This window comes from Pantherophis guttatus, chromosome 4 (genome assembly GCF_059756535.1).
Source record: "Pantherophis guttatus breed Tessera chromosome 4, ASM5975653v1, whole genome shotgun sequence".
In the NCBI taxonomy this organism is placed as follows: Eukaryota; Metazoa; Chordata; class Lepidosauria; order Squamata; family Colubridae; genus Pantherophis; species Pantherophis guttatus.
The window spans coordinates 69,632,330-69,660,079 of NC_142066.1; the positions used below are offsets into that span (position 1 = coordinate 69,632,330).

At 41.2% G+C, this 27,750-nt stretch overlaps 1 protein-coding gene across 9 annotated transcripts in view; it reads left to right on the forward strand.

The window, feature by feature from the left end:
• Nucleotides 1–27,750, forward strand: part of EZH2 (enhancer of zeste 2 polycomb repressive complex 2 subunit) — a 92,718-nt gene that overhangs the window by 39,911 nt on the left and 25,057 nt on the right. For 6 of the 9 annotated variants that reach the window (XM_087892380.1, XM_087892379.1, XM_034416477.3 and 3 more), the window contains exons 4-9: nucleotides 421–537; nucleotides 1,437–1,557; nucleotides 2,234–2,392; nucleotides 22,061–22,163; nucleotides 22,861–23,024; nucleotides 24,255–24,346. In XM_087892380.1, the coding sequence (XP_087748506.1) occupies nucleotides 421–537; nucleotides 1,437–1,557; nucleotides 2,234–2,392; nucleotides 22,061–22,163; nucleotides 22,861–23,024; nucleotides 24,255–24,346 (756 nt within the window). The remainder of the gene's footprint in view (nucleotides 1–420; nucleotides 538–1,436; nucleotides 1,558–2,233; nucleotides 2,393–22,060; nucleotides 22,164–22,860; nucleotides 23,025–24,254; nucleotides 24,347–27,750) is intronic. The other 3 variants (XM_087892381.1, XM_087892382.1, XM_087892383.1) reach the window with 1 other exon arrangement.

Consider the following 27,750-nt stretch of genomic DNA (forward strand, 5'->3'; position numbering starts at 1 on the left):
TTTGAACAGTCACTAAACAAATGGTCATAAGTCAAGGACTACCTATAAGGCTCCTCTACTTGATATGTATGAAATTCACACTCACTATGCATCTCTTCCTCAGAAGAAGGATTGATTTAAATAGCATATACAATTTAATTAACCTCTAAATTACATGACTATTTATTATCCTAGCCTTCTTAGAGGATGATTGAAATCTTCTGTTTTTATACATGCAAAAAAATTATATAGATATTTCATGTATATGAAAACACGTAAGAATGAAAGCAATAGTTCTGTTTGAGTATACCTATGTTAATATTTTTAAAGAATTGTTCAAATTATCATTTGAAAACACTGATTTTCTGCTAAAATCAGTTTTTTTTGCAATTGCTGTATCTAATTTGAAAACAATTTACTATTAGTTATCTTTTCTCTTAGTGTTCTGTCAGCAGTGATTTAGACTTTCCAAAACAAGTTATTCCTCTCAAAACTCTGAATGCTGTTGCCTCAGTTCCCATAATGTATTCTTGGTCACCCCTTCAACAAAATTTTATGGTAAGTGATTATGACCCTGAAAATTATGAAATTAAAATCATCAAATCAATATACTTTGTAGACTATAGTTGCTGGATTATATTAAATATGAATGTCAGATTTATGTTATATTGTAAATTCACATTTCCTAGGTGACAATAAAGAATATCAATGCTCAATATTTGTAACTATGTCTTATACAAGTTTCCTGCCCACCATTTTGGTGGGAAGGAAGCAGCATTCTGTGATGTCATACTGGCCACATAACCTCGGAAATGTCTTCGGACAGCGCTGGCTTTGTCAGCAGGAACTGTGAAACGGAAACAGAAGTGAGTGCTGCCCCTATCGTTGGCAGTGACTAGCTTCCCTTCCCTCCCGTCCCCTTCTCTTCCACAAGTAGTCTTTGCTTAACAATCATTCCATTGGTGACTGTTCAGTGTTACAATGATGTTGAAGAAATGATAGTCACAGCTGGCCTTCAAAGTTATAGCTGTTGCAGTGCTCCTGTAATTATGTGTTTATAATTTGGACACTTGGCAGCCCACCCGCATTTATAAGTTTTTTATTATTGGTGCTATTTATTCCTTTTGTTATTGTTATTCCTGCAATGCAATGCTATAAACCAGTCATTGAAACATTAAGCAAATCCATTGTCCTAAATGGGTGGAAACTGGCAAAAAAAGTCAGAAGATAGGGAATGTTTTTGTTTTGAACCAGCCTTCCTGAGAAAGGGAGAGAGGGAGACAGAGGGGTGGGGGGAGACTGAGAGCAAGCAAGTGCCTTGAGATCATGACAGCTACCACACTAAGAAATATTGTCAATACTAGTTTCTAGGGCAGAATATCATGTTGATTTATTTGTTGTTTCCTTTGTTCACAAAAGCAAAATGTTTTACTTCATCATATTTCAATATTTTTTAGGTAGAGGATGAGACAGTTTTACATAACATTCCTTATATGGGTGATGAAGTGCTTGATCAGGATGGAACATTTATTGAAGAATTAATCAAAAATTATGATGGAAAGGTACATGGAGATAGGGGTAAGCTATTATTTATCTTTTTGTTGAGCATTTTCCCCCAGTTAATTGATACGGTCTCTCTATTAAATATATCATGCATTGTTCCTGAAAAAAAATTCATTACATCAAATAACATGGTTTCAATTCTTCGTGATTCCATTTCTTGTACCCTTTCTTTTCTATTGGATAGTTTCATCTGATGACTATGGAAATCTGCTTTGTTATACTGATGATACTTTTTGACATTGAATTTTAATGCATTGATATATGTGTTCATTGTACTGAATATTAAATTCATAACCATTATTCATATGAGCCTTAAATTTCCTTCATAAATAAAGGATTTCAGGCTATTGCCTAAGCTTGAACCTTGCATAGATCTTTCAATTCTTATTTGATAATAAACTAAAACAATAAAATAATAGAACTAATAATTAGAATTCAAAAGCAGTAGCTAGTAAATTGAAAAATTCTGAAAAATGCTGTTTTTTCCACAAATACATTTATTTTTATATGGATATGTATACCTAGATCTGCATGTTGTAAACTCCATGGCACTTACTCTCGTTTAAGTGCTTAATTTGTTTCAGGCTTAAGAAATTGCATTGTCTTTTTCTGCATAGTAAGCTAACTTTCTTTACCCAGCCTTTTAATAAATATGTGCTTCATTAAATATTTGTTTATGTTTAAATTTCAGAGTGTGGATTTATCAATGATGAAATATTTGTGGAGTTAGTCAATGCACTTGGTCAGTATAGTGATGATGATGATGATGACGACGACGATGAAGATGATGAGGATGACAATCTTGATGAGAGAAATGAAAAACAGAAAACTGGGGAGACCAACCGAATGGGTATATTAATAATATTTAAAGATTTTTGTAGTATGCTTGCCTGACTAAACAAGGAAAGTCTGATAATCAAAATACTTACTTTCAGATGTAATGTCAAGAGAAATATGGTATCGAAAGATTAATGCCATCAAGCTTCACCTTTTAATTATTACTGATGTTTAGTGTTTCTGAAATATTAATCAAGCTCTATACAATTTTTTAACTATTATTATTTTAAAACTACTTAAAGATGGACAGACCACTATATAGCAATATTGAGGGGTTAATAGCTGATCTCAGGAAGCTAGTCTGGTAAAACACATCTCAGAAAAAGGCATCCATATTGTTGCCAAGAAAACTGCATAGATATCACCAGATGACAACGTGATTCCATGGAAGAAATACCAAATTGAATATATTCTCTAAGACAAGCTGAAATAATGGGGGAAGTGCTACCAATACAAAAACAACATAATAGCAAATTTAACTGTTACAAAAACAAAGGACAGATGGGAATACAGTAGTGCAGAAAGGGAGTTTAGCAGTAATAGTGAATTATTTTATTTGTCTAGTAGTAATTCTTGAAATTTACTCTGTGTACATAGTCTCACTTTCTGGTTAAATAAAATAATGCTAACTGCATTTAATTTAATAAATTAAATAAAAATTTACTTTATTTATTATTTAATTAATTAATTTAATAAATATAACTGCACTTATATTTCTATTAATTATTTGAAAGGAATATAATTATATTGAAAGGAAATTTTCTAAAAATAAAAAAATATATTATCTTATTATATAGGGCAGGCAAGACAAGGTGATGCAAAAGAGTTTGAACGTTGTTTCTATCTAGTAAGTCAGCAAGTTGGAATCCCTGGAGAATGCAACTACCTTTTAGTCTCCATCTAGCCTATTGCATCATATAGTAACATGCAAACGTTGAGAGATAAAATGATTATGTTTTCTGAGGCAATACTTTTGTAAGTCCAATCAGGACTGTATCCAGGATCAAATCCTGGGTAATGAATGCCATACCAACAGCATTTACCTTTGAAGAGCAAGACATTTATTTTGGGTAGATGTACAGGTTAATAGTTCTTGCTAAAAAAAATCACAGTTGGTCATAAGTCATTTCAGTTGATCTGACTCGATTTTACAACTGTTTTTATGATGGTTGTAAAGTGAGTCACTGTGTTAAGCAAACCACATGGACCTTAAGTGAATCCATTCTTCTGAATAGGCATTTTTTTTTGCTATAAACCAACAAAAATGTCATAAAACACTGTCATATTACTGTGGGACCTGCAACCAATTGTAAATGCAAGCTGGTGGCCAACTGCCCAAAATGCAATCGCATAACTGTTTGTGGGGAGGGCAATTGTTATTTTGAAAACAACTCATAAATAACTTACTTTGAGTCTTGATTTTGCACAGTCATTAAATTACTCATCATTAAGTGAGGTCTACCTATATCATCACTGTCAACTTGATTGCTTAGACTATAGCTAATGGCCCATTTTCCTTTCCTTTGAATGGTCAGTTACAACTTCCTTTCATATCAGCTCCCTTGGTTATTATTTCCTTGTTGACTCTCAGGTTGTTTCCACTTTTTCACTCTTCTCAATGCATCACTTAACATACACTAATTAACCCAAAATGTCTTTCTGGTAACTTTTTATACTTTTTTAAAAAGAAAAGTGTACTATTCTAAGATATCCTTCTCTATTATCTAAGGTAGGGGAAAACTAATGCTAATTGAGATTGATTAATAAGAATGAATTATGTCTCTAAAGAAACTCTAGAAAAACATTAAAAGAAACTTTATTTGACCTGAAAAAAATCTGAGGTTATAACAGAATAACAGAGTTGGAAGAGACCTTGGAGATCTTCTAGTCCAAACCCCTCCTTAAGATCCTTATGATTGTTTTATTAGTATTTAGTGATTATTTAACCACCAAGAGGCAGTATGGGCTAGTTTTATCTTTTTTGGGACTCATCATGTGCATGCAACTTTTATAATTATTATAGATTTTATGACGTTCAAAAGTCCACTGGGAATTAAACTCATAGTGCTTTATAAATTGTACCTAATTTATAAGGTATAATTCAGAGGTGGGTTCTACTTACCTTTACTACCGGTTTGGAATGGGGCTGCGCGTGCGCACTTGCTTCGCTCGAGCGCGCAAGTGCAGAAGCTTCTACATATGCGCAGAAGCATTTTGATGATGTCAGGGTCAGTGGGCAGAGCCTCCCACCGGTTTTACTACTTGTTCTATAGAACCGGGGGCAACCCACCACTGGTATAATTGCCCTGATAGTGAAGATGGGAAAGGAGATATATGAACTATTTTTTTCTATGGTTTTTACCAATTATGCTTTTTTTTTTTTTGAAAATTTTTTTATTTTTAAACAAAACTTAAAACAACCATCATCCATTACAATTACAGAAAGGAGGAACAAAAACCAATTATGCAATCTTGTGGTCCAGTAAGGTATAAAATGCATAGTATTATATCTACTGAAATACTTTCTGGGGTGTTGAAATCTTCAATCTGAGGGCATGCACAATAACTCTTCTGTTTCTCCGGGTTGAGAGTTTAAGTAAGAAAGATGTATACCCATCATATATTGTTATTGTGAGGTCTTATTCTAAGAATCTGTTTTCAGGGCAGGTATAAAAACCATAGAAATAAAGAAGCTTTCCTGCCTATTCACATTTTATCTACTTGCTAACTTTATATAACAATTTAACTTCCAAGTTCTCTTAATGGTTAACAACAGAAAAGCAAACAATAGAATAAAATTAAAATTAAATCCAGCAATTTGCAAAAGATAGATGGTACAGCAATTCTTCTGCCGATTGGCGCTTCCAATCATTCCATCAGAAAAGTTCTGCTTTCATTAACTTCTGGAGGGCTATGGCAGAAAGTAATAATCGAATAACAGAATTGGAAGGAACCCTAGAGGTTTTTCTAGTTCAACTCCCTGCTCAAGCAGGAAACCCTATACCATTTCAGACAAATAGTTTTCCAGTCTCTTCTTAAAGACCTCCAGTGTTGGGATACCCACAACTTCTGGAGGCATGTTGTTCCACTGTTCAATTGTTGTAACTGTCCTTAGATTTAGGTTGGTTCTCTCCTTGATTGGTTTTGATCCATTGCTTCTTGTTTTGCTTTCAGTTGCTTTGAAGAATAGTAGCAGCCCCTTAGATATTGGAACACTGTTATCATGTCATCCTTAGTCCTTCTTTTCATTAAACTAGACATACCCAATTCTTGTAACTGTTCATCATATGTTTTAGCTTTCAGTCCCCTAATCATCTTTGTTTGCTCTTATCTGCACTCTTTCTGAATCCCCAACACTTTTTTAATATCATGGTGACTAAAACTGGATGCAATATTCCAAGTGAGATCTTACCAAGACATTATAAAGATGGACTAATCATTCATGTGAACTTGAGTCTATCTCTTTGTTAATGCAGCCTAGGACTGTGTTGGCTTTCTTAGAAGCTGCTACACACTGCTGGCTCATAGTTAAGTGATTGTCCACTAGGACTCCAAGATCTCTTCCATAGCTATTACTATTGAGCCAAGTATCACTTATTTTATACCTGTGCATTGGGGGGGGGGGAGGGACAGTTGGTCTAAACTTTACTTTTTTCACCATTGAATTTCATTCTGTTACATAGTCCTAGTGTTCAAGTCTGTTAAGATCTTTTGGAGTATTGGCTATTCCTGCCAGCTTGGTGTTATCTGCAAATTTGAGAGTTCTCCTTCTGTCCCCGCATCTAGATCATTTATGAAGAAGTTGAGATTAATCTAACTCAAACTAACTCAAACTAACTCTAACTAGAAAGTCTTTCCAGGAAAAGACTTTCTAGAGCTACTAGTATTTTCAAGACTATGTAAATTGTTTAAAACAAAATTCTGGAGCTCTAATCAAGAGGTAAAACTCTAGTAATGGAAAATTGATTGAAATTCAAACAAACGCATCAAAGTCTCGTGGAAATCTTAGGGTCCCATAGGATATAGTTTAATGTTTTAAAGTGTAGGATATAGGTGCTGTTACTAAAACCCTAATATTTCCTGTCCTCAGCCCTTATTTCTTGAAAATAAGGTACTATCAACAGGTTTTTGTGGCACAAAAATAATGGATTATTCAGTTGTGGTTGGAGAAGATAGTCCTACAGATATTTAGGTACTAAACCAAAAGGTAAAAAGCACCGAATTTGCTTTTGCGTTTATTAGATTGGAGTTGCTAAACATCTCAATAAAGTTCATGACATAGGCACCCATAGAGAATGGAGCTTTTTCTCTAAGTAATTAAAACATGACCCGGTCAATTGGACTCAAAAGTAGAAATATATTTTTAAATTATTTTTCATCGTTTATTATAGTTTGATGAATCCTATGACAAATCAGTCAACAAGATTTCCTTGATGAGGGTGTGACATTGTCCAGATGAGGGTTGTATCAGTCGGATCTGACACTGGCTGAGTCATAATTTTTGACCACGCCCCTTGCTCCTCCCTTTCAGGCTCAGTTTTGACTCAGTCGGCCTGAGAGAAACATCTCCTGCAGATCTGGCTCTACAGCCCAGGTCTGTTCAATATCACAATATTTGTAAGCTTTTTTGACCACTTATTTTTCTCTATCTTTAAAATTGTTCCTTTTCCTTTAAATTTTTCTAAGGTACCCGTCTACCAGGGTATATATTTTTTTCTTTTTTCTCTTATAGCCTGCCGGTCTTTGCTTGCTGTAGCAACCTGGGCTTCCAGGCTTTTCTTTGCTCCTGGCAGTGGCCATTTTGGAAGCCCTATTTTAAAAGGGAACTTTTTTCCTTTTATTCCCTTTTTTGTTTTGGTGGAGTTTTTTCTGCTCTATTCCACCAACGATTGTCAAAGGAGCTCATACCACAATACCGCCAACAATTAAAGCGATTTCCTGGTTTTTGAACCAGGATCGCTAAATACAGCCGCCGCCGCAGCTCCCAGAAACCGCCAATCAGCTGTAGGGCGGTTATTTGAAGCGCCACGGCAATTTTGAAGGCACTTTTGCCGCTTTGCCACCAACAAGTCTGCAGCAGAGGTTTGGAATCACAATTCCTTCCACTCTTACCACCAACGGAATTTGAGGAGAGTGGCAGTTGTTATTCTTGCCTCTCCCAGTGGCATTTCCAGCCAGCGGTTTGATCGTGGCTGTAGAGGCGCTGAAGAGGTCCGTTTCTAGGTTTTCCTAGACAGTTACCTCTGGAGCAGAGTTTATCCTGCTCAGTGTGACCTGGCAGCCATCGCGTTTAACGCCAGAGTCGTCGCCATCTTGTTATCAATCCACGTGGCGAAAGTGAAACTAAATCTTTCTCCAGTCGACATCTTGGTCGCAGTGAGTATACTAAAGATGGCGAATCGTTCTTCCCAAGGGGAGGGAAATACTATGTCCACTGGGAAGAAATCGACTTCCAAATGCAAGCACTTTTCCAAAGCATAGGAAAAGGATTTAGCAAGGAGGCATAAATCCTTAGAGAAGCAAATTAGCGAGGTTCCTGCAACTGTGCCTGGTAAGGAGGCTTCTCCTCCCCCATCTTCCCCCTCCTCTTCCCATTTCGGCTGTTAGCCAGGCTTGGTCACCAGAGGGAGAGGGAAATGTTCTTCAGCAAGAACAAAGCACCTTACAAAACCTTTTTTTCAAGCCAATTAATAACTCCTACAACTCCTGAATTTGGTGGGCATGGGGCAGCAGTTGCTTCTACAAGAGAATCCCCCATGGCTGTGCAAACTCCTGAAGATCCTTTTAAAAATATGCCAGAAGGATTGAGGATTCTGATTGATCAGGCCATTGCTTCTCGAGTGGCAGCTACTATTCATGGTCACCACTCTGGCTCTGTTATTTCAGAGCGCTCTGCTCATATTAAAGATTCCCCTGCAGTCAGCCTTACTGATTCTCATTCTCCTGCAGCCTCCAGAGCTAGTGAAGCCTTTGTGTTTGAGGAAGAGAGACAGCCTGACCTATCAGATGATGAAGGGATAATTCAAGATCAATCTGCCTTTACAGGTTTATTTCCCCCTCATAAATTCAAGTCTTTATTGCATAAGGCTCGCTTAACGGCCGCCTTAAAGGAAGATGAATATTTTAAAGAAATGCAGGAGGCCCAGCAGGGTGAATTACAGGGACTTTTTTCTGAGCCCCCTCCCCCCTGAACTGTATTATGTTCCAACTCCACAATTGTTCATAGACGTAGTAAAGAAACAGTGGACTGAGCCTGCAACCATGGCATCTGCACATGGTTCAGATAAGAAATATTACGTGGTTGCTCCAAAGTTTGCTCAACTCTTACAAGTTTCCCCAGTGGACAGCCCTGTAGCAGCCCTTTCATCTTCATATGTGGCAGGGGAAACCTCTGAAGGTCTAAGGCCAGAGGACAAAAAATTGGAATTTCTTTTTAAAAAGAACCATCAGGCTGCAGCATGGGCAATTCAATCAGCTTCATCAGCCTCTTTTTTAACAGAACTACCATCCTTTGGCTTCAACAGCTACAGGCAAGGGTGCCCCCCAGTGAGGTTCGCCTCCATCAGGATATTAATAAAATCATTGCTGCCACTCAATTTTTAGCTGATGCAACCTTGAATTCGGCCAAATTTGCATCCAGAGCCTTAGCCTTTACAGTTTCAGCCCGCAGAATGCTTTGGCTTTGCCAGTGGTCTGCTGACCTTAAGGCCAAATGGCGCTTAGCTGCAGCTCCATATTCTGCAGAAAAATTATTTGGTGAATCGCTTGATCCTCTTCTTGTAGAGACCCAGAGACTGGGACAAGCAAAAGATTTTGCCTTCAACATACAAACAGTCTGAAAGAAGGTCCTCTCCATATTACAGGAGAGCTTTCTTTCGTTCCTACTCCCAAGGAGGTCTCTCCAGGCAGGAATACCTTCAGGGATCTTATAGGTCTTCGGACCGTCAATACTTTCGGGATAGGAACAGGCAATTCCAGTCCAAGTGGCCCTTTCGGGGCTCTGGCTACCGCCAATCCCGCAGTCGTAACTGACTCACCGCCAAATCCTCCAATAGGGGGTCACCTGTCCCTCTTTGTGGACAGGTGGGAAAGGTCAACACCAGACCTCTGGGTCCTTTCAGTAGTGAAATTCGGCCTCCCCCTGGAATTCCTCTCCAAATCTCTAACCTGCTTCCTCAATGTCCATCTTCCAAAAGTGAATCCAGATGTCAACTGATGAACCAGGCTATTCAGCACCTTCTGCAGATACATACCATAGAGGAGGTCCCCCACGAACAGTGGAAACAGGGGTATTACTCCATCCTGTTCGTAGTTCCGAAGCGGTCGGTGGGGGTGGAGAGCCATTCTGGATTTTAAAAACCTCAACTCTCACATAGTGTATCGCAGATACAAAATGTGTTCACTAACCTCTATTCTTCAAGGGATTCATCCCAACTATTTTCTAGTTTCCATAGACCTCATGGAGGCTTACCTTCACATTCCCATCCTGCCAAAGCATCGACAATATCTCCGATTTAGCTATGCAGGAAAGCATTTCCAATACCAGGCTCTTCCCTTCGGGCTGGCATCTGCACCAAGAGTATTCACAAAGGTCCTGGCGGTCGTGGCAGCTCACCTGAGACAAAAACGGTAAGGCTCCAGGCTTACCTGGACGATATTCTGATTCGGCTCACTCTCAAGAACAAGCCTTACATGACTTGAACCTCATGATCCGAGCCTCGAACGATCATGGGTTCCTGCTCAACTACAAAGAGAATCAGTTAGTGCCAGTCACCAGGATCACCCATCTTGGCACCATCATCGACACCAGTCAAAGGACCGTCTACCTGTTCTTGGAACGGAGGTCAGACATCAGGGACCTAGCGACTCATATTTGCAAAAACCCGTCAGTTCCATTGGCCACTTTATCCAAGCTTCTAGGCAAGATGGTTTCCTGCGTTCAGATCGTTCCATGGGCGCACCTTCACGCCCGCCACTTACAGTGGTTCCTGCTTCCCTTTCAACGGAAACGCCAAGCTCACACCATATCGACAGTCAGAGTTCCATTCTCAGTCAGGCAATCGCTATATTGGTGGACATTGCCTTCTATAGACAAGGGGTGCCTCTTCATGAATCACGACTGGCTTGTACTCACTACAGATGCCAGCCTTCATGGATGGGGAGCTCATCTCGCATCGCACGTAGCTCAAGGCCATTGGTCTGTCTCTGACCTCACCAACCCGATCAACTGGCTGGAGCTAAAGGCCATTCGTCTTGCTCTCACGCAATTTCAACGGTTTGTGCAAAACAGTCATGTTCTGGTGTTGACAGACAATATGGCAGCAAAGGCACATGTCAACCATCAGGGGGGTACCCACTCGAAGTGTCTGATGGAGGAATCATTTCGCCTAGGCAAGTGGGCAGAGCAACATCTCCTCTCCATCAGAGTGGACCACATAGCGGGGATGGAAAACACACAAGCAAATTTCCTCAGCAGGACCGAGGTGGACAACGCCGAATGGCAGATCCATCCCGACATATTCCAACAGATGTGCAACAGGTTCGACATTCCAGCCATAGATCTCTTTGAACCTGAACATCCAGCTTCCTCGCTTCTTCTCGAGGTTCCTGACGCCGGGGACGGAAGGGGTCAACGCTCTCTGTCTCACCTGGCCGCCAGGTCTTCACTACGCCTTCCCACCGCTGCCTCTGATTCCGTCTCTGATTCGGAAGGTCATCACTGACAGGGCAGAAATTATCCTTGTGGCTCCATACTGGCCATGCCGTCCATGGTTTGCAGACCTAGTCAGTCTCTCCACATCTCACACTTGGAGGATTCCACCAGACCAGATTGTGCTGCGTCAGGGAACCCTTCTTCATCTGGACCCTCAGTGGCTCCAACTGACTGCATGGCACTTGAGGGGGCCCATCTAAGGCAGGACAATTATTCGGATAGGATGATTCACATTGTTCAAGCCTGTTGACGTAGATCCACAGTCAGACTCTACAATATCACCTGGCTTGCCTTTTATAGGTGGTGTTGATCCCGACAGTTAGACCCTGTTTCAGCCTCATCTTCCCAAATCTTAGAGTTCCTCCGGGATGGGTTTGACCGTGGCCTGGCCCATAGCACCCTTCGGAGACATGTGGCGGCTCTGTTTACGGCCTTGTCCAGTCTATCTGGGCAGCCACTCACTCAGCACTCCTGTGATAAAAAAGTTCCTGCGAGGAGCCAGGCTCTTACTGCCCTCTTCAATTCATAGATACCCTATTTGGGATTTGCCCAAGGTCCTTAACGCATTAACTGAGGCTCCCTTCGAACCCCTCTGCACAGTCCACCTTTGTTTCCTCGCCCTTAAAGTAGCCTTCCTCATAGCCATAACATCAGCCCATCGCATTTCGGAGCTGGCAGCCCTCTCAGTTAGGGAGGATCTCTGTGTTTTCCAGCCGGACACAGTTATTTTAAGATTGGACCCCTCATTTAAACCTTAATTCCCTTTTTCACAGGGCTCAGGAGGTTATTCTACCCAATTTCTGCCCCTGGCCCTCTTAGATGTACGGAGGGCTCTAAAAATTTACATCAAAAGAACTGCCCCTTTCAGAAAATCCGAGGCCTTATTCTTTTCTTTCTTACCAAGTTCCCTAGGGTACAAGGTCTCCTCTGCTACAATTGGTTGCTGGAACAGGGCTTGCATCGCTTTGGCATATCAGGCCCAGGCGATCCCTGTTCCCAGTTGCATTACTGCCTACTCCACTCGGAGTGCTGCTACTTCAGTAGCTTGGGCGACCCAGGCCTCCCTTGAGGAGGTCTGCAGGGCGGCCACCTGGTCTACCCCCTCGCCGTTCATACGTCACTACAAGATAGATGTTTTTGCTTCTGCTGAAGGGTCATTTGGCAGGAGGGTTTTGCAGCAGGTGCACCATGCAGGGATCTCTCCAGGCCCTTCGACATCCCGCCCTTGAGACTGCCAAAACTTTGGTATGTCCCTCATCTGGACAATGTCATATGCTCATCAAGGAAATTGGGCATTGGTCTTACCTTAAATGCCAGATTTATTGATTGGGGTGACAGTGTCCAGCCCCTCCCTCTATCTCAGTGCCTGTACAGTTTATTGTTCTTGTTCAAGTAGTTTCTTTCCATTTGTCCCGTTGGATCGGTTTCTATACCTGACAATGATGGTTCCTGTTGGAGATCCTTCTTGTGGCCTTTCTTTGTCGAAACTGAGCCTGAAAGGGAGGAGCAAGGGATGTGGTCAAAAATGACTCAGCTAGCATCAGATCCGACTGATACAACCCTCATCTGGACAATGTCACCCCAATCAAGAAATCTGGCATTTAAGGTAAGACCAATGCCCATTCTAAAAATTCTATGGCTATTCAATGACTAACTACCATAAAATAAAACAAAGTCTTTGATTTCTGAACTTCACAATAGTACACAACAAGTTTTAATCCTTTTAACCCTCTAGTCAAGCTTGATATGATGGCTACTAAATTGTTAGACAAAAATCCATGTGCTTCTCAGTTACCCTAGAGGAATTGGAATTATTTTTTTTAAAAAATTAAGATAATGTACAATTTTATTTCTATACATCTTGAATAATAATGGAGTAACATATTCCCCATGTTATAGAAATTGGATCAAATATTTATCAATAGGAAATTACCCATCTCATGCTGGTCTTAGATGAAGATGTTATATTGATAACAAGAATCTTTAGGCTGCAGGAGTGATCATTTGACTTACATATTGCCCCATAGTCTTTATAGTACTCTCTAGGCAATTTACAGAATTATCATATTGCCCTCAACAACCTGTGTCCTTACTTTACTGACCTTGGAAGGATGGAAGGCTGAGTCAACCTCGAGCCCCATTAGGATCAATCTCCAGACTGTGGGCAGAGTTTGCCTGCAATACTGCATTATAACTATTACGCCACCAGGACTTCTTTTACTTGGTGTCTGATGCATCTTGGTACAATGTCCAACAATAATCAGTCAGCATTGATTGATTCCACTTGTCCTGATATTGTTTTTCCATTGTGGCAATATCCTGGTGAAACCTTTCATCATGTTCATCATTGAATCTAAATTTTCAGAGAATAAGTTCAAGTATGAATGCAGAAAATGAATCTTCAGTGACATGTTGCACTTCATGGTATTATATATTGTAAGATGTTTGTCAACCTGTTGAATGTAGTTTGATGCTCTCTGGTTGCCAAAGAAATCTTCAGTGACATCCTTGAATGCTTTCCAGACAATTTTCTCTAACCCCACTAATAGATTTTCAAACCCCTTGTCACTCCTTGTCAAAAATTCCTTCTTTATCTTGTTATTCTTGGAAATATCTTGTCAAATAACAAAAACCTTTACCTTCATCACTTTCACAATTTTTTTCATCAATCTTGAGTTTTATGTGAAGCGGTAAAATATCTTTGTTGGGTCAACAAGTGATTCATGTGCTACATTTTTCTTTCCTGGAACCATATTCTTTTGGGTTGGCCATTTCTTTTAATGTAATGCAACTGTCTTTTATGACTGTCTCATTCAAATATGTAACAACAGTACTTGCTACATCAGAGCTTCATTCCAAGCAGTCTCGGCTTTTCTCACTGGTCCAGGGTACTCGGAATAATGACACCACGATCACAGAGCTTGAATGCTGAATGGTGATTTTTTCGGCTCCAGGCCAGCTGTAGTCAATGCTGAGTGTAAGGAATTATACATGAAGCCGGCATTGGGAGCTGCCGCCTCCCAGCGCCGTTTAAATAGCCCGCGTCGCTCTGTCTGCCAATCAGCCGTTCTTCTGGGGTATGCAGCTAATGCCGGCCAATGCTTGTGACGTCAGTGCGTAGTCCTCGTCATGGTGAGCCCCATTGCAAACACGCCTCCCCCGGCTGCAGCGTGCCTGGCCACCTAAGTCAGGTTCGCCGCTCACACCCACCACCGTTGTGAACTCCCCCCTCCCACCCTCTGTTTTCGGGACGTTGGAGACTATTTATAGTCCCCGTAGACAGTGTCTGTGATCTCCGATACTATTCATCACGCGTCCCTGAGCTGTCGAGCCGGAGTAAGTCCCGACAGACGGCCCCCTCTACCAGGAGTTCACCTGCAAAACATAAAAATAGGGAGTTATTTTGGTTTCTTGTTATGTCATATCTGCGGCCCAAGTTTGTGGGGAAGTTTCTGGTGATACTGTTTCAGTAATTTGTAGCCATGAGATTTGTAACTGGTACCCAGGACTCCTCCTCGAATGGGTATCCTTTGCATCTTACTAGGTACTGGAGTTTACCCCTACTATACTTTGAATCGAGGATATCGTCTATTTCATATTGATCCTCCTCTACCGGGCCGGGTGGGTTTTCCCTTTTGTTAGCAATATCCACTGGTTTCAAGAGACTACTATGGAAAACCGGATGGATTTTACCTAGTAATGGTGGTAATTTCAATACTACATTAACAGGGTTGATCACTTTAGTTATTGGGAACGGTCCAAAGTATTGAGGCCCCAGTTTTCTACTGGGTGTTTTTAATTTGATGTATTTAGTTGATAAAGAGACCTGATCCCCCACCTGAAATGGTTTGTGGCCCGACCTTTTTTTATTGGCTTGTCGTTTGTACTCTTCTGCTGCCTTGGTTAGTGCAGCCTTTACCTGCAGCCATAATTCCCCAGGTGAACACCCCAGTCTTCTGGGGACACTTTTTCCTGGCTTGGCTCCTCGAGTTCAGAGATTGCAGTGAATTCCCTGCCTGCACCACCTGAAACTGTGTGACCCCCTTACTACAGTGTATGGTGTTATTATATGCTATTTCAGCAAAGGATAAGAGATCTGACCAATCGGTTTGTTGATAGGATACATAGCAATGTAGGTACTGCTCCACCATGGCGTTAGTTCGTTCCACCGACCCATTGGTACTGGGCTGGAAAGCTGAACTTAACCCCTGCGATGATCCTATCAATCAAACGAAATTGCGCCAAAACTTTGCCGTAAATTGTACATACCTATCTGATATAATCCAATGAGGGACCCCGTGCAACCTGTATATATGTTGTATGAACATCTTTGATAGCTTTCTAGCAGAGGGTAGCTGGTTACAGGGGATGAAATGGGCCTGTTTGGAGAAGAGATCGACTACCGTCCATATGACGGTATTTCCGTTGCTCACCGGGAGATCTACAATATAATCCATACTGATCTCATCCCATGGTCTATTGGGTTCTGCGACAGACTGTAATAAGCCGAGAGGCTTCCCGGGTCGTGGTTTGGCTACCGCACATACTTTGCAACCTCTTACATATCGTTTCACGTCACTGCGCATATGGGGCCACCAAAACTGACGCCTCATCAGGTGTAACGTTTAAGGAAGCCAAAGTGATCAGCCTGTTTCGCGTCGTGACACCTTTGTAATACAGCCGTAAGGGAGCAGGTATGTATATCTTAGTGCCCATCCATGCAAGACTATCTCTCTGAGTCAACAGCGATTTATGTTCCGCAGACCAAGGGTCTTTGTTCAATGCTAATTGTAATTCATCATGCCACAATTTCTTGGGTTCCCTAGAATGAAAACACCCAGCCCCCTGACTTCTGGGTATCATTGCCTGTACAATCTCCTCCTTCCGACTATTATATTGAGGCATTCATGATAGGGCGTCAGCCAGAAAATTCCTTCCCCCGGCACATATTTCAGGTCGAAACGGAAGTGCTAGAAATATTGTGCCCAGTGTATCTACTTTGGTGATAGCTTCCTGGGGGTTTGCAGAGCCTCTAGATTTTTGTGGTCAGTCCACACTTCAAATTTATGACCACCTCCTTCAAGTAGGTGTCGCCATGTAAGCAGCACCCATCTTACCGCGAACTCCTCTTTTTCCCAGATCGCCCAACCCCTCTCTGTGGTGTCAATTTACGAGATGTATACAAGGGTGTAGTACACCCTCCTTCGTTTTCTGCAGTAGCATAGCCCCAATGGCTACATCGCTGGCATCTGCTTGCACTACGAAAGGCAGGGCAGGGTCAGGATGTTTCAGTACTGGTTCACATGAAAATAGGGTTTTCAAGTTCTCAAATGACTGTTGGCACTCAGGTGTCCATGTCAAAGTCTGCCCCGGCCTTGCCCTAAGTCCCATTTGTTTGGTCTGCAGAAGATTCGTCAAGGGTAGAAGATTCGTCTGAGCAAAAGCCAGAATAAATTGCCTATAAAAATTGGCAAAACCAAGGAAACTTTGCAATTGTTTCCTTGTTTTGGGTGCTTGCCATTCCAGTACTGTTTTAACCTTCTTTGGGTCCATTTCCACCCCATCCCCTGAAATACGATACCCTAGGTAATCCAATCTCGTACGATGGAATTTGGATATAGTTTAGCGTTCAGTAATTTCGTTAATATTTGTACCAACCTAATATGCTCATCTATCATCTTAGTATATATTAATATATCATCCAAATAAACCAGAACCCCTTGATACAAGTGCTCATACAGGACTTCATTTATGACCTGCATGAACACGGCTGGAGTGCCTTGTAGGCCGAACTGCATCACTCTGAATTTATAACTGCTTAATGGACAATTGAAGGTGGTTTTCCACTCATCACCCGGCTTTATGCGTATCCTGTAATAGGCTTCAGGCAGATCGAGTTTGGTGAAGATTCGCCCAGTAGACAACGTCGCCAAGAGGTCTTTGAGTAATGGTAAAGGATATAGGTGTTCAATGCAGACAGCGTTCAGGCCACAGTAGTCCACACATAGACGTAACCCTCTGTCTTTCTTTTCCCTAAATAACACAGGTGCAGCCATATGTGACCTGCTAGGTTGAATAAAGCCCCTGGCCAGGTTTCTGTCTATATAACTCCTAAATTCGTCTAGTTCTTTTTGGATCATGGTGTATATACGCGGTTTCGGTAGTTTGGCTCCAGGTACCAATTCAATAGCGCAGTCAGTTGTTCTATGGTGGGGGGGTAGTATCACATTCCTCCTCATTGAATACATCACTTAGATCCCTATACACTTCTGGGATCCCCTCCTTCTCTGTCTCAACCTGTTCTGTTCTGATCTGTCCAGTCTGCTCTTCCGGTTCTGGTTCCGACCCTAGAACAAAGTGGTAGCTTCTGGAATCCACCCTCCCACCATATGTTGTGATTCCATTTGTCCAGCCACGCTAATCCCAATATAACAGGTTCTATCATACGTTCCACAACAATAAACCAGATGGTTTCTTTATGTTCACCTATCTCTAGTCTCACGGGCTCGGTGACCTGCATTGCCGGAGGCCCCCCCGCCCCCCCAGTAAAAAGCCGTCCATTTGTTTGAACCTGATCGGAGTCTTCAAACATATGGTACGAAGCCCCAAGCTATCGACTATTGCCCGGCACATCAAACAACAGGTGCACCAGAATCTATCAAGGCTCCGCGGTAGAGTGTAACGGAAGTTCGTAGATTCCTCAGGGTGACCTGTATGATAAATGGATGTATTGGCTGACTTACCATGAGGTCATTTGGGTCACTATCTTCGCTATCGTGCAATGCAGTTAGTGCGCTTTTTGACCCAATGGGACTCTACCTCCTGTGGCGTGGAGTGGAGACCGCTACTTGGGGTCTGGGTGGCCAGTCTGGATTGGTCTGCGGTCCCTTCCTCTTTCTCCCGGCATCGAGGGTTTGGGCCCTGTCGGTTGGTAAGGGGGCAGGGGACATTCTGCTGCCCGGTGCCCCAGCTGGTTACAGCGAAAACACCGGAATGTTCCCCTCTTACTTGCCTCCATAGATCGTGTAGGGAAGGAGCCATCCGGTCCTCTGGCAGTGGTTTGCTTATCTACAGGTCTTCGTAGCTGGCTGGCGCCCAACTCCCGGGGCCAGAGTTCTCATAACTCAACATCTAAATCTATAGCTGCTCTGAACCACTCCGTCAACCGGGAGGCAAGCCCCCGGTAGACAACCCTGCCATACTTCCTTGTCCAACCCTAAGTGAAAATGGTGCACCAAAAGTCATTCTGGCCAGGTCCTGAGTCTCCCGGCAATTGCACGGAATTCCTTTACATAATCCTTTGCAGGCCTCCCTCTTTGCTTCAACAATACAAGCTCCCCTTCCACTAACTGGGTTCTGGTGTCATCTTCAAAGCGGCTTCTCAAAGCCTCCAAAAACAGTCCTACGTTCACTAACTCTTTTGGGTGGTTGCTGTGTAGGTCAGCGACCCAATCCGCTGCCTCTCCTGTTAACACTGTGGTAATGGCAACTACCATGGACCACTGTGATGTATAGAGACGACTATATAAATCCATATGGCTGATTATCTGACCTAAGAATAGCCATATCCGATCAGCGCTGCCATCAAAAGTGGCTTGGATTGGTGGAGGGCCCCAGAACTGTTGTGGCCACATCCCAGACGCCCATATAGGGGTTGGTCGGGTGGTGGTTGGACCTCCTGAGCATCCCTCCCCTCCATGCTATGCAGTCTACTCCGTTGTTGCGGGGCATCATGACCCATATCATGTGAGCCATGCCTCCTTTGCATATCCTGGTCCACCTCGCAGTGCCTCCCCTAATGATGTAGAGGTGGGAGCAGACACGTGGTGGTCCAGTGCTCGAGATCTACTAGCTCCTTTATCAACACACAACTTTGGGCTATCCAAATGAAAGCAGGTGTCCGTACCTCCCAGTGGGCCCCCCCCCACCTTGCCAGGTGGCACAGTCTTCCACCCCTGTTGCCCAGGGTTGCCACGAAGAAGCGTCCCTAAAGCTTGCTTCCCCAAATCTCTCCCTCAAAACGTCAAGGGTGGTGGTTCCAGAGCCAGTGGAGTAGCTCCACTCCCCCTCCTCGTCTTCTATCCACCTTCTTTCTCTCTACCCTGAAAAGCCATGTCACCTGGATGGGGTGTAGGGGGTTTCGCTGTTCCTGGATCGGCAAGGGCTGAGCTGTGTCACCACTCGCCAGAGGAGGATTTCATCCCACTGGGGACAGGTGCCTCCAACTCCTCAGACGCACACTCCCCCTGCTGTATCTTCTTCTCTTTTGGCCTTACTACAGGGGGTTCGCTTGTCTCCTGCGCCTCCGGTACCACCTCCAACACCGTGTCTTCGTCCCCTTCCTCCGTCTCTGGCACTCCTGTTGTCAAATCCTCAACTATCCCCACTGGCTCACAGCAGTTCCAACGTAGCAGGAAGAAAAAGCAGTGCTGGCTTTCTCTCGGCTTGCTCACTGGTCCTGGGTACTCAGAATAACGACACCATGATCACAGAGCTTGAATGCTGAATGGTGGTTTCTTTCAGCTCCAGGCCGGCTGTAGTCAATACCGCGTGTAAGGAATTATACATGAAGCAGGCGCTGGGAGCCGCTGCCTCCCAGTGCCATTTAAATAGCCCGCGGCGCTCTGTCAAGCAATCAGTCCTTCTTCCGGGGTACGCAGCCAACGCCGGCCCGACACTCGTGACGTCAGTGCATAGTCCTCGTTATAGCAAGCCCCATTGCAAATATGCCTCACCCATCCGCAGCGTGCCCAGCTGCCTAAGTCAGGTTCACCGCTCACCCCCACCACCATTGTGAACTCCCCCCTCTCACCCTCTATGTTTTCGGGACATCCGAGACCATTCATAGTCCCCGAAGACAGTGTCTGTGATCTCCGATACCATTCATCACGCGTCCCTGAGGTGTCGAGCCGGAGTAAGTCTCGACAAGCAGCAGAGCCACTACTTTGAGATCTCTACAGATATTCCATGTGTACTTGGAGCAATGGATGTGCTTTAACAACAGTTCCATGGTTTTTTATGTTTTTTCATGCGTGCAGGATAGCCAATATATACAAGGGTGTACTTTGCCACTGTGTAACAAGACAGATTTGAAGTTTAACACTGATGAATCAATAAAGAGACACCATTCTAGTAGGTCATTCGCACAAGTAACAACTCAAAATGATCAATGTCAGTTCAGAAAATGTCAAACTGCAAAAACAAATTGTTAAATCTTAGTGGCTTCAAAAGATACACATTTTCATACCTGCAAACACCATCCTTGCAGTCTTGAACCCAGTAGTATTGCTTTTGATTTTGACAAACTTAGGTTCCTGATGAGGTTGCTTAATTCTGACTGTGTTATGAGATGAGACATATACGGTTCAGAATGTGCATCACTGTCATCGTCTGTGCCTAGCCAGTACATTGCACATCTTTGTCTATTTCGTCTAAGCTCCATTCCTCTGGTGGCTTTGGTACAGGCATATTGTCATTGTATGTCATTGATGTCATTGCTGAAGGCAAATTTGGGTATTATTTGATTTCTTAACAGTCTTCATGTGTTCATTTTGTTCTTGCCATATGATAGGGGCAGCAAGCAGCATTGACTTCCAAACTTTAAAATTAGCAGCATATCTTATACAACAAATATGAGGAACTCAGGACTTGTCTTGATCATCAATATTACAAGCAAACCTTTTGCTTTCGTAATAGTCCAGTCATGGTGCATCTCTGAGCCTTTAAATGTTTAACTGTATATTCACCACAAATGTAGCAGAACCTATTACGGCTGTTCCAACATCCTGCTGTCACCAATATCCTATAGCAAGTCTATAACTGGCTTACTTGTTACATAAATTACATATACAAAAACAATGTTATGCCTTGAAATATTTGCATCAAAATACATGGGAAACTGATATCGCCAAAATGAGTGGCATCTGTGCGTGAGAAAACTGCTTTTTGTAGCTTTCTAGGTAGCGTCCATCCAGCCTAAGCATGTCTAGGCATGTATGTTTCACTAATAGTTATGCAGTATGCCCTGAGTGCTTGCCTGGACTTGCATGAGTGCTTGTATGAGCTACACAAAGCATCTTTTAATGCAAATGAAAATTAGTAAAAAAGTATATATAAGAAGAAATTGCAAAAATAGGTACCAAAAATCTGTAAGATATACCAAAAGTGTTCAGGAAGCAAAATCTTTATTGTCCAATGTTATCTGCTGGGCTCCTCAGCCCAACAATGCTGTAGCTTTTTGGCAACATCCTGCTGGTGGCATGTGGGATCTACTACTGTCTTTTCTGGATTCCTAGGTAGAGAAGATGCTGTCAGCCTCTATTCATGACACCTCCTTATTCTCTATTGGATCAAGTAGCATGGCCATCTTCCACTTCTTCCCAGTAACCTTTTCTTTTGCCAGCCATAGCAAGATCATAACAAATTCTTGAATCAGTTCTTGCAGCAGATAATCCAGTTAACAAAACAAGTTCTATACAGGGCTCCATTACCCTGGTTCCTGTTCTAACAGTCACTCTAGTGACACTGGTGGTTCACTGTAATTTTGAAAAACATTGCTGCTCACATAATTTCTGCAGGGGCTAGTCAATCAACATAGTGACTACAATCTGAAGCTATGGAAAACAGACCTCCATTTCGCTGTAGAAGCTTTCTAATAATTAGATCCTACAGTCCTTCTCAGTCTTCTCTTCTGATTACTTAAAAAAAAATCTGACTTAATATTTCAATGAGCTAAAAACTGTCACACTTCTGGATAAATAAAATTTTCTAGTCTCTTCTGAGCTTGTTTCCAATTGTATTTAACTGCCAATTTTTTTCCCCTTTCCTTTTTTGTGCTCTTACCTTTACAATGAAAGCACCACACATATAGAAAAATCCAAATGCAAAAGTTAAAAGCAGTTAAAATTGTTTTCTTTTAAATGAATATCTTAAGATGTAACTTTACAGATTTTTCTTTCTTTTATATAGAGAAAGAGAGTCATCCACCTCGGAAGTTTCCTTCTGATAAGATATTTGAAGCCATTTCTTCAATGTTTCCTGATAAGGGTACAGCAGAAGAATTGAAAGAAAAGTAAGATAATGTAGTATAAGCATAGCAAATTGTAGGGTATGGAGAAGCTTAACCAAACTCTTTAAATTAGCTTGCTAAATTTGTAGACTTAGACTGGTATTCCAAATTGTCTGAGCCTGTTAATATTGATCAAATGTTTGAAGAGCATACTATTTGACTTGGTGAAAATGGTTATATTTTGAATGTGTTTTTGGGTCTCTGTCTCTTTGTAAAATCAAGAACCAGTTAGTCTAGTGATTAAGGTTTTAGATTAAGACTTTTAGCATAATCTTAGTCAGCAAATTCACTGGGTGATTTAAAAAGAAGCCACTCTCTTTTAACCTAATGTATCTCATGAAATTGCTGTTGGTATAAAATGGAAATACCCATGGAAGCTCATTTTAGCATTTGGTGCGCTGTAAGTCCAAAGAATGCATAATAAATGTTCTCTGTACTGTTATTAATAGGAAATGTTATTGTCTAATTCTGACATATTATAAGATAACACCTTCCTTTTTTGTATAACATCACTAATTGATGAAGGTTTACTTTTGCAGTGTACTACAAAAAGCTATCTAGTTTACCATGTTTAAAATATGGCTTCTTGCTGAATGTAATGTGCTTACTTAATTGAGATGGTAGGCTCTATTTCTTGAAAGTATCATAAAATCCATTTTTAAATCACATAAAATAATAGTTGTGTTTATTTTTTCTGTAGATACAAAGAACTTACTGAACAGCAGCTTCCAGGAGCTCTTCCTCCTGAGTGTACACCAAACATAGATGGACCAAATGCGAAATCTGTTCAGAGGGAGCAGAGTCTACACTCTTTTCATACTCTTTTTTGTAGACGGTGTTTCAAATATGATTGTTTTTTACATCGTAAGTGAAAAGCAATTTTAAATATTTTTATTATCAGGAAAAATAATTGAAATATTCCATTCTGGCTGGTTTACTCCTGTTACATGCACTAGAGAGTCCAAATAAGGTAGGGTTTTTTTACTTCCATACTCTTTGTTCTTTGATCTGTATGGCAAGTAGAATGACTTTATTATAATCAGTGTAATGTTTTAATGATCTCATTTTTCTATATATGAAATGTGCATGATCATTTAGTTCTTTTGCTGAAATCAATTTCTATTCTTTGGTTTTGGGGCAAGGCATTTTGGCATGTGGTACCAGTTTAATTAATATGAAATCATGTTTCAATGTGCTAGTTAAATGTTATTTGATAAGACTATGATGTAAGAATGCTTTATTTTTGTGTGCTGTTTGTAAGTAAAAAAGCCAGCAAAGCAATGCGTAATGAGGAATCAAAGACCGTATATCTGAAGAATACCAGGTTATGGAAGTTTAAACAAAAACAAAATTGACTTAGAGAATTACACTAATCAACTACACATTGTGTTTTAGTGTAGTTTCTCTGAATCAACATTATGTAGTTGATTAGCTGTGTCCTGTTATCACAGTTGCCAAACTGTCTTTAGCAACTTGGAACTAGAGTAAAAAGAAACATAGAATTGAGTGTCATCTGCATGACACTGTGTTTCCAAGTTACAAGATACAAGATTTTAGAAGAAGTTGAAAGACTAGTTCTCCAGCAATATTTTTTTTTTAAATTTGCCTTCCAGAAAGGATTGGAAAAAAGTCTGAAAACGTATACCACTATTCCAAAAAGGCAGTCTGGAAAAATAATATTTTTGATGTTGAAATCTTAATATCACCTCCAAACTATTTTAATGGATTTATCAGTTAATAATTGTAAAAAAAAAAGGTGGACATCTAATGCTATCCTCTGATAAGATATATAAGGATAATTTGTGCAAAGATAGGTCAGGGTAGTACAACCATTAAACAGAATTATCATACAGTTACATACAATAAAGTCATACTGGAGGCATTCCAGTATACCATTCAGGAGGTACCTGAAATTCGCAGTCATCTCATTGTATTATTTCAATATTGCTAAATACCTTTATCATGAATAATTGTGATTTATTAGATTAAGTGTGTTGCTGAGAGAAAGAATAAATGAAGGCTTATTATTATACTACAAAAATACTCTTCGATAGATTTACCAGATTTATTTACTACTTTCAAAATTCTCTGCAGCATTCCATGCGACTCCTAATACTTACAAAAGGAAAAATACAGAAACTGCAATAGATAATAAGCCTTGTGGGCCACACTGTTATCAACATCTGGTAAGATTATTTTATTTCCTTAACTTTATTTTTTAAAAATTATTTGAACTGAAGGAAAATAGATATATGTATAAAGGTTCAGTGAGACTAGTAGTTTGCTAAATGCCAAAATATATGCAACACACTATAAATATATACACTTTTACTCAGAGCTGTAAAGTTTGTGGTTTAGGATTATATGCAATCTCCAAAAGCCTTGAGTATGTATTCAAAGTGCTTCCAAAAATTGATAATATTGTAATTTCTAATGTGAGGAGAAATTTGTGATCTACCCAGAAAATAATATTAACTATACTTACTTTACAATTTTGATTCTGCTCATATTAAATTAAATTATTTCAAATTAGGTTAATGTTTTGGCTGGCTGGACTTCTCCTTACAATCATACCAGAATCTTTCCTCTTTTTCTGTAATGCTAAGTGGGAATGGCTTTGGGAGATGAGGAGGGATTGGAAGATGCTTTCAGACTTGTTAATGTAGCTTTACAATAAAGAAGAATTAGCTTATCTGGTTGCATTTCTTGTCTGGTTTACCTGAGGGGGGTGACATCAGTCTTGCAAGTCTGAAAATACAGATCTCCCACTATCTTCTATATAATCTGAGAACTTTGGGGATGAGGTCCCTTATGAGCATTTATCTCCAGAAATATGATAAATATGATATTATTTATCAGAATCATCCAAAAATATCTGCCAGTTTTTTCTGTAAATAACTGTTACCAGATGATTTTGAAAGACAGCAGTCCAGCTGTTTCTGTGATAGTGTCACTTGCTTTCAGTTGATCTAGTTTTTCATGTTATTGTTGTTTTTGTCATTACATTACAGTTTATATTTTTTACAAAGTGGCAAACTTCTGAGGCTCCCCTCTTTCCCATGCTCGTACACTTCTTGAACACTTGATCTGCTTAGTCAGGCTGAACATAGCTCTTTCTTCAACAGGCCCTTCCCAGTGCTTTATAGGTGGAAGCACCCTGCATGATTGCAAGTCCTACATTTCCACACCATTGTCTTTTGGCTCCTTCCTGAAGGCCAAAACACTGGAGCCAGGTCACCCTCATCTCTCTGAAAGTAGGATGGGGCTGGTAGACCAAGGAAAGGGATGAAGAGTGTAGTTTTTAAAAACCTTTCAGTTTGAGCTCATACTGCCCCCAGAAGCCTTGTGTCAAAAGGAGTCCCACTGCAACCACGTCTCCTCTGATGAAAGGCATCCAGGATACTTGTCAATTTTCCAATGTACAATATGACCACTGAGTTTTATTATTTCCATTGCCCCCATCCACTTTGATGTTTCATAAATCAGCCTATGGAGTCTCCTGCAAGACACTTTAGGATTGCAATTTCCCACTTGCCTTCCTCCCAGAGATTTTATATATTTCTGTTTAGATTATATATATCTGTATGATTTCTGATCATGTTTATAGTTGGAGGGTATTCCTTCCTTTTGCTTTCCTGCATCAATTATTGTGGTCTTGGATTAATGTCTTGGGCTGTTTCTCTTCCAACTGGGGAAGAATAACATTTAAAGATCTGTTTCAATTTTATGCACTCCATTTCTTTCACAAACTGGAGACACAAGTGAGGGCACTAGGCCCATTCTCAGCCCTGGGCCAATCAACTTTATCTGTTTGGGAAATATTCTTTCATCAATCACAGGTCTGCCTTATATACTTCTCTTTGCTGTAGTACAGCTTAGACAACGTCATTCATTAAGAAAATAGGAAAAAAGTTTGAACACAGCCTCAGGAGTCAATCTCTACTCGACACAGAAAGGTAACACTCATTCTTCCAAAGCCGAATTCTGCCTTGCTTTCTGGATATCTCTGGTCGTTGCTCATTTGAGCTTGCAACAGGACCAGGACGACTGATAATTGGAATGGAAGGGATCCCACCCATTAAATAAACCTCCCTAGGCAAAATTGACTTAACGCACAGTCCATTGCATTACATACCTAAACAATGCACATGTGGCAGTGGGAAGGGATATGGGATCAGTCTTAGAGCACTCACCCTTTGTTGTCCCTGTTCATACCTGGAAATTGTGAACCCCAGTTCTGAGAGACACCAGCTTCTATGAAATTAGACGCAGAACCTCCACCCCCCCCCCCCAAAAAAAAACAATATTCAAGGCCCACTGCAGTTATTTATTCACTTTACAATGGAGGAATTTTCTTCCAGAAAATAATGCGAAGGATTCCTGCAGACAAAAGGATGCACTCATATCTGTACATTTCAGGAAAGGAAGATACAAGGATAATCATACATAATGCATAGGTAATAGATGATCTAAGTATAAATATTCATAATTAGCAAGCCTCAAGTTACTTCCCCTCCCAGCAACTGTTATTATCCCAAGAAAGAGTTATTGTCTTAACAAAGAGAAACATATCGATTGAATTGCTCTAGCAGTTTTGATAAAATGTACTGAGAAATGAGGGCATCAAGTTAGCCTCGTGCATTCTTTCTATATTTCTATCTTACACACTACCACTCGTCCAATTACTTAAGGCTTTCCACATTATGCACGTGGGTTGTGCCCTTTTTCCTCCTCGATGCTCCGACACTCCACAGCTTGGTCCTGCCCACTTCAACTGCGCATGTCCAGTCTTTTCACTCAGTCAATGGTGACCAGACTGGAGTGCTTTATTCTCTAGTGTTCATTGTGCAAAATTAGACAAATAATTGGAAAGTTTTAATTTTACAGCTATTGGCAGAGAGCTACGATCTCACTTTATTATAAGCGCGAACAGCGGTCAGGCGTTTTCCGGCTGGAGTGCCTGCCGCCGGCTTTAATCTAAATAATACTTAGCGCTTGAGGGAAGTCTGAATTTCCCCTCAACTGTCATTTGCCGCGAGCGTGGAGCCGGTTAACTGGCGCGCCAGGAGAACTGCCCTCGCTCTGGTAGACTCTCTGCTTCTATTTACTTGTTAATTTCAAGCGGCTTTGGAGTCCCTGCCTTGCCGGCAAACTCTTTCAGCAGGAGGTTTTTGTCTTTAAGTACTTACTTACATATTAGCGAAATGAAGCGCTAACAGGCTGTTACTGTAGCAGCATTTGGAACGGCTCAGCTGAGGTCTCTCTGGTGATTCCAGCGCAGCCAATTTAACCGCTGCTGTTGAGACCAACCGCCTTTGTATTAGTTGGTTACTGGCTATTATTCCACCACGTCCTCTTTCAAGGATTGAGGCTAAGGGGAAAAGAAGTGAAGGACTGCACCAGTGTCTGGATTGGGTCCTACCTCCTGCATATTCCAATTCAACTACAACCTTTTTTTGGCAGGGAAGTATTACTTTTCCTTATTACTAATTAATTTAAGGTACTGCTTAATAGGGATTATGGCAGAAGGAGCATTATCCTCTGAATTAGATCTGAGTCCATCTCCTACTAGGGCTCCATCTCCCAAGCC